Source organism: Lepisosteus platostomus, chromosome 3 (assembly GCF_059453375.1).
Source record: "Lepisosteus platostomus isolate fLepPlt1 chromosome 3, fLepPlt1.hap1, whole genome shotgun sequence".
Lineage (NCBI taxonomy): Eukaryota > Metazoa > Chordata > Actinopteri > Semionotiformes > Lepisosteidae > Lepisosteus > Lepisosteus platostomus.
Genome location: NC_142613.1, coordinates 7,382,049 through 7,396,883, shown reverse-complemented (window position 1 = coordinate 7,396,883; position 14,835 = coordinate 7,382,049). Strand labels below are relative to the sequence as shown.

At 39.4% G+C, this 14,835-nt stretch overlaps 1 protein-coding gene across 3 annotated transcripts in view; it reads right to left on the bottom strand.

Moving 5' to 3' along the window:
• Positions 1-14,835, bottom strand: part of plekha2 (pleckstrin homology domain containing A2) — a 40,691-nt gene that overhangs the window by 8,120 nt on the left and 17,736 nt on the right. For all 3 annotated transcript variants that reach the window (XM_088624189.1, XM_088624188.1, XM_088624187.1), the window contains exons 6-8: positions 3,939-4,070; positions 2,560-2,688; positions 1,726-1,794 (exon numbers count right to left, since the gene is read on the bottom strand). In XM_088624189.1, coding sequence (XP_088480315.1) covers positions 1,726-1,794; positions 2,560-2,688; positions 3,939-4,070 — 330 coding nt within the window. The remainder of the gene's footprint in view (positions 1-1,725; positions 1,795-2,559; positions 2,689-3,938; positions 4,071-14,835) is intronic.

Sequence of the window (14,835 nt, the reverse complement as noted above, 5' to 3'; positions counted from 1 at the left end):
ACTGCAGTGCAGTGGCCATGATCCTTATGAATGACTTTCATAAATCTTACTAATTTTCGGTATTTGGGATATAGGGATGTCCCACCTGGGATTTGAACCCACAAACTTCTAGTTATGAGGCCAGAACCCTGACCACTGGCTCACAAAATCAAATTTGTGATGAAGAACAAAGCAGTGTTCTCTTTAAGCAATTTTAAGCAATTAAGCAAATTTAGGACAACTGAAGTTACAGACCTTTGTGGAGCAAATGCTTGGAATGAAAAGGTGGGTAACTTCTCCCAGAATTAGAGCTACTGTATACCGCAAGTTTATTTTTCCACCCTTCCTGTATGTAATATTACTATTACATGGGATCTGTTCTTTACACAATTCCTCAATGCTGCTTATGTAATGACCTTCAAAGTAGCATTGCCAGTGATGCTTCTGGTTAAAAAGCCTCTTATAACAGTCCAATTTTCTATACCAAAGCAGCACATTTCATTCCAATTAAGAGAAAAGCAAAGCATATGTGATCTTTAAATGCATAAATATTGAGCTAAATTCACATGCTTTGTACCCCAATCTCAGCACTTTGTTTTTTATTAAATACAGACTGCAACATGCTTTGGCCTGTGGTTCTGTGGCACATCTCTGATACAGTACACATGAAGGCAGTCAAGCTCACTTCCAGGATGGATGCTAATTCTGCTGTATTGAGTTCTAATGCAAGATCTAGTTATTGTCTCAACTGGACATTTTAACAATCTTTCTTAAGTTTATTTTTTTAAGTTGATAGTTGAAAGATCCCCTTGAATTGTGCTACAGTATAAAACAATTAAGTAACTGAAGTCTTTTATGCAGTCCTCCAGATACTAACTCTGACATCCCTGTTAGAGGTGAATTTAAACATAGTGCAGAAAACAGTAAAGAGTTCTTGAATGATATCGCCTACTGTGATTCATGCATCAGATAATACAGAACATTTCTGATAATTCATTTGCGTATGCTTCATAGATGGAAAGAGTTAAATTGCTGATGTGGCTGCCCGATCATAGCTAAACGTGGGCTTGTATTTCTCTCTCCTTTGTTCAATGTAGTTACATCCTATACACTGCACATGGTCAAGTACTTTCAGGAGAAGCCTGACATGTTTGTGCATTGTATATACAGCAGTGACAGCATACTTTCTGAATAAAACATTTGTCATGAAAAGTACAAAAAACACACAATGACTTTGACAAAAAACTTATCTGGTAGATATTTAACCATTCATTCCATAAACACATGTTCAATCTCCATAACCAACAGCACTGGTCTTATGCTATAAAGCTGTCTGACAAATGTCTTGTTGCAATAAATTTGATGCACCATAACAAACCAAAAGCTTAGCTAGGGATCTAATGCTTAACTGGAGCCTAATGCATCATAGTTATGACATTAGGAGAAATGAGCATATAGAGCTGTTACTGAAATGCTGAAGCAGCAGGAAATAATTCTGTCAATAAGAAAGGTTTCAATGATCTTGTATAAAAAATGTCAAAAATGAAAATTTGTATAACTCAGTAGATTTACCTTATGTAATTATATGTAAAACACAATTACAGTGTACTGGAGTAGAGATGACAGCACAGGAAGGATTTTCTGAAATATTATAAATAGCTACATATCTAAGACATGCTTTTTTTTCATCTTCTGTGGTTAATACCCAATGTAAGTTATGCAGACTGGTGGTATCTGATTACTCACCGTTTCACATTTAAAATAACTGACAGAACTGTTATCCAGAGTAAAGAACCTCCTTTTCCAGCTTTTCCTCTGCAAAAGAAACAGATCATTTTAATGGCTCCATACATCTTTTAAAATGCCCATGCATTATCTCAATTGTTTAACGGAGCAGAATGATTGTGTGGAAGCATCAGTTGGCTGACTGGCAGTTAGATCAAGAGATGAATATATAAACAAAGGCACGAGCAGAGACTGGCATTAACTCATTGGGGTGGATTTAAAAACAACTGTTCTTTATAACAAATTAACTCACTATATACTGTATTGTCACTTTATTGACGTTTCTCTAAAAATTCCTAAGGGACTAGGGACTTACACATTTTTACTCATCCACATCAGGGGATTATACAGTCTAAAATAGAGCTCTTACTTACAGTACATAACACAAACTTACCATTAATCAGTTAATTTAAAAATATATAAAACAACTAGATTGTTGTCCTCCGGGAGCAGAAATGCACTAATAACAGGAAACAACAACAACACCACCACCACCATTGTTGATAACATCACCATTCAATGTATACTGTACCTACAGAGTCCTGCTATAATTTTTAGACAGCAATGCTCAAAATGCACATTATGCCAGTCAGCCTGAATGAGCGGATACAATGCTGCACAATTCGTGCTCAGGTTTTTTTTACCTGATCAACCCTCACAGACAAGAGAGTCGCTAATCATAATGAGGCCTTTATCATGAGAATGCGAGACGTTGGCTATCACCTGAATAATCCGACTGGCCCCGATGTGAACCTAGGAGATTTGCATTATGCTGTGGTACAGATAGGGACTCACCACATTTCCTTGTTTGACGCAGTAACCAGACTTGACAACTCCTGGTCTGACTCCAGCAGAGGAGGGAGCTGGTCTCCTCGTGCTGCCATGGGGAAGACCCTCCCCCAAATCCATCTCCTCTCCTTCATTCTACAGGCCAGCAAACACAGCCCATATCAGAGGTAAAAACACACTTACAGTACAGAGCAGCTGGGGGACTTTTAGTGGTTGGGCGATAGTTGGTCTAGATAGTGACAAAATCCTGGTCTAGGAGTTACCTTTAGCAGGTTACTAGATATCTGCATGCTGGACCCTTTGGATAGCAGCAGCAGTAGGTGACAAAAGTGTCTCCATAGTGACTAACTCCTATGGTTTAAATTACAATGGGTTATCTCTGAAAATACAAAAGCAAAAATCGGTAGATCCTGAAGGTCAAGGAAAAAATGGGAGTTTCTTAATACCCAACACAAACCTAGAAGGAAAGAGACAACTGTATTGCAGCAAGAGGTAATCACTCAGAGACAACCTGTTGTTTTGAAGTCATCTGTAGCAAACAGAAAGACGATGATGCTTTTTTTAACCCATTGCCTGTTATTCTCGGCTCACCTTTTAAATCTAATTGTTAGAAAAATTGAAAATAATTTTATGCACAATATCCTGGAATGAAAAGACAAAATAAGTGCTCTCACAAAATCAATGTATAAATTTAGCCTTGCTAGGTGTTGCAGTACTAACCACTGCTCTCAGGCAGTCAGGAAGTGGTACAGGAGCTTATGAATGCAGAACAGAGAAGCTGAGAAAACAAGCACTGTCAGGCCCTAGCCGGCAAAGATTCTGTGGGCTAACTGCACAGACGAGCAAAGCCAGATAAGCATCTAAAAACCTCAGCACATTCGAATGGTTTTGTCCTTGACGCCACTGAGCCAGGCCCATCCCTCACCCCTCAGTGTCTCTCTCTTTCTCATCTACGTTGGTGGCTCAAAAGTCCTGTAGACTCATTTTTTGGACACCTTCCCAACACAGATAACCAGAGACCCACAAAGAAGTTTCACACCGTACACCCAAGTGTAAAAAGATCTGTGGGCAACTCTTCAATTGACCATTGCGTGTTTCAGACTGAAAAGCCTACCGTTTTTCTACAGCTCTCTCCAGACAACAGATGAACTCTGTATACAGTCTGCAGAAGCTGATTATATACTCTGCAAAAAATTTAAAACAACCTACATGCAAGTTAGATTTTAAGGCTGAAAATATGTTTCCTTTAAACAAAGGACCCAACCATTAAAGTAAATGGCCAGGGAGGACAAAATGCTGTATGGCTCTGATGCTGAGAGGAAAATAAAAAGCCTGAAATCAGAAAGAGAAAAACATTGTTCACTGAGAACATGCAGGAAATGTACCTGGATGATAGGGGTGTGTACCACCACTCCTCCAATTATCTCTGTCTTGTAGGCCTGCTGTTTTTTTGGCTGGAGATCTGTTGCCACTCTAGTAATTTCTGCAGTTTGTGGAATGCTCCCAGGTTTTGGTACCTGGAAAACAAAATCACCAAATCCCCGTATATTTAACAATCTTAAGTGGGGGTTCTTAACATGATCCTGCAGGACCACACACCTGCCCTGCTGGTTTGTGTTTCAGCCAAAGTCTCAGCTACACAGTGACTGAGCTCTTTGACCAATTTCAGCTTTAAAACCTGTTGGAGAGCCTACTCCAGTAACATAAAACTTTTGAGCAGTACTTGCAAATGTCCCAGTCAAGCAACTCGTATGTTCAATTAAGAATTTAATGAAGTAATTAAGCTTAGCTGGAATGAAAACGACCAGGTTTGTGGGCCTCCGGGTCTAAAGCACTTAACAGCCAAGGCAGGCCTGGCGAGTCCCAGTCCAGCAAATATAATGCATCACATTACACTTATGAGATTGCAGAAACATGTTAGTTCTTGTATCATTAGCAACACGATATGGTAATCAATTCTCTACATCGAGAGAGCCCAGCTCTGGTTCTGAGGATTTACTGTATTTGGTGTGCTGGATTTCCTTCCAAATTACCTCAACATGGCTGAAATCACAGACCTAACTGCCCAAAATTAAATTTACTAAACTTATAAACCAATTCTTTTCTCAGTATAATATAATATATAATATGAATTTTATAACACAGTACTTTGTTATTGTTTAAACTACCAATTAAATTCTTAAATTCTAAATTTGTCCAATTTTGCATTGAAGGATAAAAAACCTGTACTGCATTGGGGGAGCTGTGCAGTGCAGTACAGTTCTGGAATGTTTAGTGTGATTTTTGTATCTTTTGTTACTTCACTGCAGACAAACAAGCATCACTGATAAAGACAGGCTTCCAGATACAAGTTAAGGCCGGCTTAAAGTCTTTTCTGTGCACCGCTGACAACTGAGGAAGCGCAAGAGAGAGCGAAGATCATCACTTCCTGTCGCTCAAACAGCCGTGCAGCTGGCGAAGGCAGCTGATGCGAGGAGCCCGTCAGCGGAGGTGACAGGATTAGCCCTCAGAGCCAGCAAAGGTGCAGAAACAAACAAATCTCAGACATCTGATGCGTCTGTCTGTCTTCCCACACCCTACCCTGACCACCTTTTCAAATACACTGAATCTCAGAAGAATGGCGTCTGCGGCCTTAAATTGCTAAGAAAACCTTCAGAACAACACAATACAGTACCGGCCTCTCCAGTCTCATCAGTCCACGACACCTCTAAGTGTTTCTCAATAAGAACATACTGTAATTGCATCCTTTATTAGAAGAGCATTGGGATTTAAAGGCTTCTAAAAACTGCAAAGCCTTCAGCCTGATCTTTTAAAAAAAAAAACCCAGGAGCATTAGCTTTCCAACACACAGAAGGCATCATGTTTCCATACAACAGGTTCAGCACGACTGAAAGACAGCATTAGGGCAGTCTGACAAATATTCCTACATTTACAAAGGCACGGGCAAGCCCAACATGGACAACTAAACTTTCAATAAACAAAGCAAAATCCTATAGTATATAGTGAAGCTTAAATGGAATATGGCTGGATTATCAGTAAAATCCCAGTTTATCGAGCTCCACCCAAGTGCTTGTGAATAGAGTCAATTCATATTTTAAACATGCGTACAGAAAAGCTTTGTTTCAAAACTATACATTTACAGGCATGCACTTAACCAGTTATTAGATCCTTGTGATCACTGCAAGTAAATAAGAAACTTCCTTTCATGTTGTTAGATAGGAAAAACTTTTTTCCTTAGGATGCTTTCTTGTCTGCTGTATAGTGAGAAATAAGACCAATTTATTTTGCCTTAAATCCGTTGCTCTGATAACCCTCTGTCACAGAAGCCTGGAAATTACTTTTTAGGCAAGAAACTGTGTTCTTGCTAGACATACTATCCCTAAACAAGACATTTCAAGGTCAATTCTTAAGTTTAGATTTTTGTGTCAGACAGGTTATTTATAAGGAATAACTTGAATTTGTACGGATATATCTGCAAAGGTAATATATAGAAGAAAGAATGCTACCCATCTCTCCTTTGAAGTTGTCAGATATATTAACAACTTACAGTAATAGAATAAACCAGGCTTGGGCTTTTTGAGAGCAGGTCACGTATATACTGTAATATACCCTTACTGTACATTACATATTAAGTTAATCATTATGATAACTTTGCCAAGCACATTAGTAAGTCTTTGATGTCCCACAGACGCATTCCTGCTCATTTTGCTCTTGTGGGTGGCAGCGCTGACCATGTGAATCACCGCTGGTTTCAAAACACAAACCATTAATCTTGCCAGTGACCATTTTGACATTCAAGTGACGCCCTTTCGCTCATTTCCACTGACGACACCAGTGCTGAGGCAGCTCATTCAGAGCCCAGGGCAGATGCCTATGGCTGGTCTGTGTGTCTGGCAGGGTGATCAGTCTGCACGTCATCCTCGATCTATAGTAGATGCAGTGTGCAGGGGTTCTCAGAGGGTTTTCGTCATTTGAGGTTAACACCTCAGAATAGTAGCCATGAGAAACCTTCTATTCAACAATCCATTCACTCTTAACACACATTCTCTTAGATTAATGAATGACAAGCTGTCCTCATTAGCAGCAGCAAAGAGCATTAAAATTACAAAAGAAATACATTAAAATTAATTCAATTTCTACATGTAAGTGGAAGATAGCCATGTGATTCTGTCTTCAAGGAACACCTTGAAAGCCAAAAAAAATGGATTGGCAGTGCTATGCAAAATGCTCAGACAAGTCACATTCTTCTATGTACTCAGTGTTAACCCATCTTTATGCAGAAGCAATTCTTTGGCAACCTACTGAAATTTTAGACAGTTAATCCTGATCTGCATTTTGTAGCACAGATACAGACATAAAATGTATATTTTCCTCAATGTTATATGAATGAAAGCCCAGACAAAGAGTCAATCAGATTTGATTCATAAATACACTTGCAGCTATAGTATAGTTTGCCTTGGGTTACTGTGATCATGTTTTTGAAAAATCCAAATATCATTTATTTTAGATCAGTGTGAATCACTGTAATAATATAAAACTGAATAATAAGCATGTTTTAAAAATTTGTCCATTAGGATCTGGTGGGTAGCTGAAAGTTTTGAGTTAATTGTTGCCCGTGTGTTTTTTTTCCTTGCAGACTATAAAATCAGTCTTTAAAATGACCCACCCAAAGAAATCAGATTTTAGCTCACATATTTATAAGGTTAAAGCAATGCACCAACACTCAACTTTTGAAAACACAAAAGTACAGTATAAACATTCATCACCAAAAATGGTTTACAAGGCACTAACTCTTTAGTTGTATAGCAGTGAAAACGATTTACATTGGGGAAAATAAGTCTCGCTGTTAATAAGAAACTTTCTGATTTTATACAGTGCATTTGAAAAGCAATCATTTCAAATGGCTTTATGGTACCTAAAAACTAAATTTCACAAAATAAAAGCAAAGAACATTACAAAAGTAACAAAACAAAGCTAATACAGAAGATAAAATAATCATGAAAAAGCTTTTTCTAGTAAGCTTTTAAACTAGGTTTCAAATCACCTGATGTGGCTTAATCTCCAATTTCTTTAGGGATGGGACATAAAAAGATACTTTCACACAGACTACCAGACTAACATATATAATACATAGCCAGTGCTTTGAATACCATCATGACTTTAAAATCAACTCAAAATCTGACAGGAAGCCGGTGCAGGGACTCTAAGCCATGAGTGATATTATCACCCATGCCTGGCCTAGACCAGATTCTTGCAGGACTCCAGCAATCTGGGCATTACTGCAAACAATCTTTGAAAAAGCAAACTCCTGAATCGATTTTAAAACTACTGACAAAAACAGGAACCCTAAAAGAATTAACAGGTATAGTGGCCCTGAATCAGCAAATGATCAAACACAAAGGTGAAGCATCATAGAAATGTAAGACGTTGGAATATGAAGTTTCCCTAAACTAAAATCAACATTCATCACCTTAGCTGCAACGCTCTGTGAATTCAGACCTTGCCTTCTGCCTGCAGGAGAAGAAATACAGTATGCAGACAGAAAGGTTAACAAAGCTTGTACAACTGGCTGGGGCAAATCTAAATCACCCCAACAGGCAGACTGCTCTTTCAAAGCTAAATAATTTGCCTTATGCCTCACATTTTTCTTCTGCTTAGCTCTCTGTGTCAGGATTCCCTCTTCTCACACCTCATCCAATAGCCATTTAATTTGATTAGCTTTTTCACACCATGTTTTTTTTCCCCCCTATTTTCTCATAGGGTATCACCCGTTATTTTCGCTGCAGCTCCCCGATTTGGAAAAGCCGATTGTGTGTTAAATATATCCCAGTTTACAGCTGCAAACCCCATGACAATGTCAAGTGGGTAATGAGGAACTACAGGCAGACTCCCCTTTCAACACGTCACAGGCAGCACAGCCTCTTAAAGGAGGTCCAGTGCCAATAGGAAGCGAGGTGTGTCCTTCCCTGACAGCATCACAAGGCTGCAAGTACGCAGCAGGCTGCTGGGATAGCTGTGTCACTGAGTGCCAGGGGGAATGACAGTCAGCACTCAGTCAATTGTGTGCCACTGCTTGGGGAATCCAGGTTACTGCAAAATGGCCCCAGGCTTGAACCTGTGATCATGGAGCTCAGCCTGTGCTTGGGAAAAAGCCTTTAATGGTGGAGCCACTTGGGTGAAACCACTGATTGAGCCATTTTCTAATGGCATACCAATACCATTACCTTTTCCTCCTGAGCTTGTGCAAACCTTCTTCTTTAACCACAGCAGTGTTTTATTAAAGGCCTTACTTTAGGTTCAGTAAAAATGAAGGACACATGAAAAATCCATCAGGACATGCAATTAAACTCCTTATATTCCTGCAGGAATCCTCTATTCTTTCCTGTGAGATAATGCCTCCATATGACTGGACTTATTTGCAGGTTGCAAGCAACAATACGCTTAGCGATTTAGGGAAACCACGACAAAACATTAAAGACAAACACAATACAAAGTACGGTAAACCCCAGGTTTCGGATTTAAAGGACAAAATCTGCTAAAGAGGAATTTTGTCTTGTTAAATCAGAAATATTGCGGGGGAAATTCCATAACGACAAAATGCACAATTAATAACACAAATTATAAAAATAAATACTACAAATTCGGGAATGCCGATGGTGCCCTGAAGTGGCAACGCAATTGCTGACAACGAATGTCAGTGGACATCAACGGACGCTTTTTGTATGCTTTGGTGAATTATATACAGTATATTAACGATTTAATGAAGAAAGAACTTGTATATTTAGTATGAGAAAAGGGACAGGAACATTTGTCATTGATTGCAATTGTTTAAAAATATGTCATAAGATGCAGTAAACATGTATACTGTATATATATATTTCTATTAGTAATTTTTTTCCCCAAACAGTAGGGTGTTTCCGTGCTGAAAAAACAAATCATGATTTGACAGAAACCTGGCAATAATGGACATTTCTTTTTCCCCATTAAACTGAGGGCTTACTGTAGCTCCAAGCATAAATATTGTGTTTTGATATTGGTTCCAGGTCGTTGCTCTCCCTGCCCATGACAAAATGAAGGTTTTTAACAATGTCTTGTGGGTGTTCCCAAGAAAGCCTGGGCTAGCACGGCACATTGCTCATGTGACTCCCTGCTTGTCTGTCTTCATACAGGCTGCATGGATTCGTACTTTGCTGTGATACAAAGACTGCTGTGTGCAGGGAGCTGTCCTCAGTCACAGGGCATTTTGTTATGCTTTGAAAGGAAAAAACAGAAGTAAAGGAAGAAGTGAAACCCGAAAGCAGGCCGCACTGTGGACACTTACACGGTACTAGTATTCCCAGAAAGCTGGAATACTGTTCAGGAGAAAGGAGAACCAGGCAAAAAAACTCAATTGAAATGTTATACATTTTTCGGTTTCTTTTCATGTATTTAAAATTCCCATCACTACCCCTGGAGTTCCTAAAAATATTCTACAGAATGTAACAATGAGTCAAAGGTATGGAAAAATCCACAGTCAAGAGGTCCTTACATGTGGATCTGCAATTCTAGGAAACTGCCCTGAAACAAACCTCCATGTCTGCTTCTCCTTTTAATCATTCTCGTGTCATCTGAGCTGTAGAGGAGGCTGAGAAAGGTGCGGTGAAGACTGCCCCCAGATTATGTGGTAGGACTGGCAGCTAACACATCTGTTTATTTATAAGTGCTCATTATGTTTGTGATACCCTCCAGATTTGTAATAGCCAATTGCGTGTTTTTTACATCTCGGTTTGCAGCTCCACACGTCATCACCTCACAAAGGAGAGAATGAGGAAGTGGAGGTAAAACCCTCAGACGCGGACACCTCAGAGAAACCCCGTCTTTTAGCACATAGCAGGTTACCTCGCCCCATTCCAAAGGTTCAGCACCGAATGGAGGAGAGGTGTCTTTTACCGACAGAACCACATGCCTGCAACCACCCAGGTGGCCACTGGGGTCACTGTTTCACTTTTAGCCGAATAAGCCAAATCCCCCTACCCCCACATGCTCGGCTTAGCCCAGTTGTGCTTCCACTTAGGGAGAAGGGCATGACTCGAGCTCAGACCCATGATCACAGGGTCTTAACCTGTGCGCCTTTTGAGCTTTGTGAGAGGTCATACAGCTGTTTTAAATTAACTTTGTTTTGCTTCCTTTTGACAAACATAAGTACATCTAAGTAACAATAAACAGACAAAAAACATACAGTAGATCCCCTACCTAGCAGCAGGAAAAGGATTACATTAGTCCAATTAAAGATTAACTTAACCAATCCTTTGCACAGGTTAAACTCAGTTAATGATTTAAAGAACCTTAGAAAACCTGAAATACAGGAACCTTCAAGCACTACAATTGAGGATGCAAATATAAAGTGACACTTCATTAAACACATGGGAAGTGTTCTATACAAATTTAGAAATTCAGCAAGTTAAAGTACTACCCACTGTGTTGCAGAACTCATCTAGTTATATTGTGCTCTCCATTAATAAAAAGTGGTTTCTGTGATAGGGGTGGTACAGTGACACAGTACAGTAGGTAGCATGGCTACCTCACAGTGCTGGGGCACCAGGTTCAATTTCTGGGCTGCTGTTTGTTTAGAGTCTGCATGTTCTCCTTGTGTTTTCATGGGTTTTCTCACACAGATCAAGGACATGCAGGTATGTTAATTGGCTTCTGTAAAATTTTAGCCGTGGTATGAGTGTGTGCGTCCTTGTGTCTATGTGTGCCCTGCGATGGAGTGGTGTCCTGTCCAGGGTGTGTCCTGCCTTGCACCCAATGCTTTCTGGGATAGGCTGTAGGGCGTCCATGACTGTGAATTGGATAAGCAGTTATTGAAAGTGATGTGATGCGATTAGATGGTTCTATGAGTCCAATAGGACTCAGAGGACAAATCAGCTGGGCTTTGTACTTGTTAAAGTAGAATGGCAAGCCTGAAAAAAGTGGGTTAACCAATAAATCAGATTAGGTTCAAAGGGAATATGGCTGGAGAACATGAGGAGTTGCTAATCCTCTGAATTCAATGGGTTGAAATAATGGTCTTAAGAAGGAATTCTAAATGGGGTGATGAGTCAAAACTGAGCTAGGAGGCAAAAGCTATTTTCACAATGTTTTACTCTAAAAACATTACTGTCTCATAATTTTCTAGAAAATAAAAGCTAACAAAAAACTGTCAAATGTCCAGCAAATTCATTAAAAAAATAACCTAAAAACTGCAGCACAGAACAAATGAATTAATTATACTGTTATTTTCCTTCATGGTCAATCCCCTTAATTTACTACTGTACAGCATTCAGATGAAGGGCACAACTGGTGTGTCTTTTACAAGTGGCAGCCAGCGTTCACGGACATCAACACTCCCCGACACCAACTTGTAGCTCAGCTTCACAAAACGCCACTCAGATCAAACTGTGCACTCAGAGCTGCCTTTATCAGCAACCGCAGCATTCCTGAACAAGAAGAGATCAGGTTTCCTGTGATGTCATCTGCCTGGCCTCACCCGGTGAGTGGGTAATGCCATGTGCAGCTTGTGACCTGTGGCCAAAAAAGAGGCTTGCAAAAATGTGTTGATGTATTGTGCACTGCAGTATTCAAGTGGTCTACTGCTCATAAACATAACGCACCGAAAGAATTAAGAGAGAAGGGAATGCAAAGCACTACTATGAGGAGTAGCAGCTTGACTGAATTTCAGTACTGTGGTTGACAAATTCTGGTCCCAACTGTTCGCAATGCGGAACTTGTGAAACACCATACTCTGGTTTAGGCTACTTAGTACTTAAAATGTGTGGCGCCTAGTACAATTTTGTAGAGGTCCTGATGAAAAGAGAACACGGGAGTTTTCAGCATTCAGTTTCCAGGTTCATAGCAATGTTCATCAAGGTCCACGCCATTTTAAAAGTTCCGTGTACCATTAGCACTTTGTGTTACAGATGCATGCCATTTCAAAACCGTTCAAAGCTATTTCTCCCCAAACGGTTCTGATTTGCATGAGGTTAAGGGCTAACGAAGGATTTCCTAATGATAAGGCAAGGCTGCCCATGAGTAGAGTTTAAAGGGAGAGAAGAAATTTGAGTACAGCCTTTAATTTGCAATGATGAAAATCCCATTGGCTGCATCTGCCAAGTTCTTTTCTTCAACAGTTTAGTAATCTTTCCCAATTTCAGGCTATACCTTTCAGGATGGTTGTATAGTTGAACTGCCATCTCGGGCATATCTTCATGTGCACAAGCCACAAAGGTTCAGTGAGCATTACTAAAGGAGCTACCTATGCCTGCAGAAAAGTTTCTGGAGTGGGACATTTGAACATTCAGACAAACACACAAAACCTAGGGTCAATATAAAAGGCTTGTTGTTCCTATTCTTACAAACACTCATTACCCACCCTGGTGTGTTTCCATACTTTTTAGAGGTGTTGATGGATTGAGTTTATTATTGTTGGAGTTTAAATATACTCTTACAAAGGTTATTGATGCAGTTGTTGCACTAGGCTTGCAGCTGCTCCATCAAAAACAGAAAATATTCAGTTGGACATTTCCATCAGGCAATGGGAATGCTTTACACACCAAGATATGACCAATAAGGCAAATAACGGCTCTTTGGAAACCATTATTCTTACCACTATCCTATCAAACTCAAATTTGCAGAATTAATGATAACGTCCAAAGGATAAAGCATAATGATTGTTTTTTTGTACTATTTTTAAAACTTTTCTTCACAGTGTCTCAGCTAAACGAATGCAACAGATTCATCCCAAGCAAGAACTTAGTAGCTGGTTTAAATACTCAGATCGATTACCTACTGTACTAAAATCAAACAAGCCTGTTGGGCCAAATGGTCATTTCATTTGAGGCACTATGTTATTATGAATTCTGCTATTAATCAAATAGTTAACCAACCATAAATGAAAAGCGATTCAAAAAAACCATAATGATCTGTGGTGTTGGAGCAACAGAATGGGTCATTTTAAAGAAACTCTTTAGCTGGAACAGAATAGTCTGGATGAAGAAGCCAGAGTAAAACAATAACACTATTAAAAACTTTGATGCTTACTTAGAGCATGTTATTTAAATGTTTCCTATTTTCTCTATATTTTATCAATTCATTAACACCTATTTTAAACCCACTTAAAAGAAATTCAATCTTAAAACAGCCTATGCAAAAATAGTTTTATGGGGTCAAAACCACATTCCCGTCCTAAATGTGTCATGTTGGTTATTACTCAGAGCAGTGAAAATAACCTAATTGCATAGCAAAGTTTCTAACGAACGAGAAGGACAGAATGTTAAAAAAAAGCTTGAGCTTTCGAGCAGAGGAAAAGTTGTTTAAGGTGAAATAAAGAAATATGGCGGTAATATGGGTAACCCCGGTGGTAAGCTCCTGAACTGCACGGATTGTTCATTCACGTTATTCAAAGCTGCACCTACTTAATCGTGCAGGCAATTTCACCAAGTTTCCCAGGTTCCTCCAACCTCACCTGCCTCCAGAATCAAGCCTTTCATTTATACCTACAATTAACACAACCAGCCTGGCCCAAGTTGGAGGAGATGGTTTTCGTGCTTTTGTTCTGTTAACCAGACGTTTCGTGCTCCAGCACTTCAGTGCTTTCACTGGTTGTTTGCCAGAATAAACAGATGGGTTTGGTTACTTTCGCCTTTGTTTTTCACGCACCACTGAATGAGACTATTTTCCGCGCCGAGTCATCATTGTAAAGTCCCAGCCGCAAACTCAACAGCGACAAGGTTTGCAAAAAAAAAGGTTGTTAGACGTAAAAACTGACATAGATCACTATTTCATTTATTCTCGGTCACAATTGCAGCTGTGCGTTTGCTTCTAGCATTTTAGGACTGTTTCGGATTACTTTCATAGACACAAGAGGCGTGTACTGTTTGTGGAGGAATAGAAACTGAACTTTTGATGATGATTTTATGCATCACTTTTTCTTTCACCTGGGCAACAAGGTACTGTATCAGGGGGATGAAATAAGTTCTGGTAAAATAGCTAGACACAAGGGATATCTACAGCACAGGCAAATAATTCAACAAATCATCAAATTAAAATGGCATATTTTGAGTCAAAATACTTTTACATTATAATATTACAATGTAAATACAGATTTTACACTTATTTAACTGCACTTGAAACAAATATTCAACATTAATGTTGATTGTAAAATTTCTATAGCAATAGCAACTCTCACTATCAGAGAGGAGGAGGCCTGTCTTTCTGCTTTCAATCCAATCAAATGCCTGTGTTCCACTTACACCCAGCCACTCT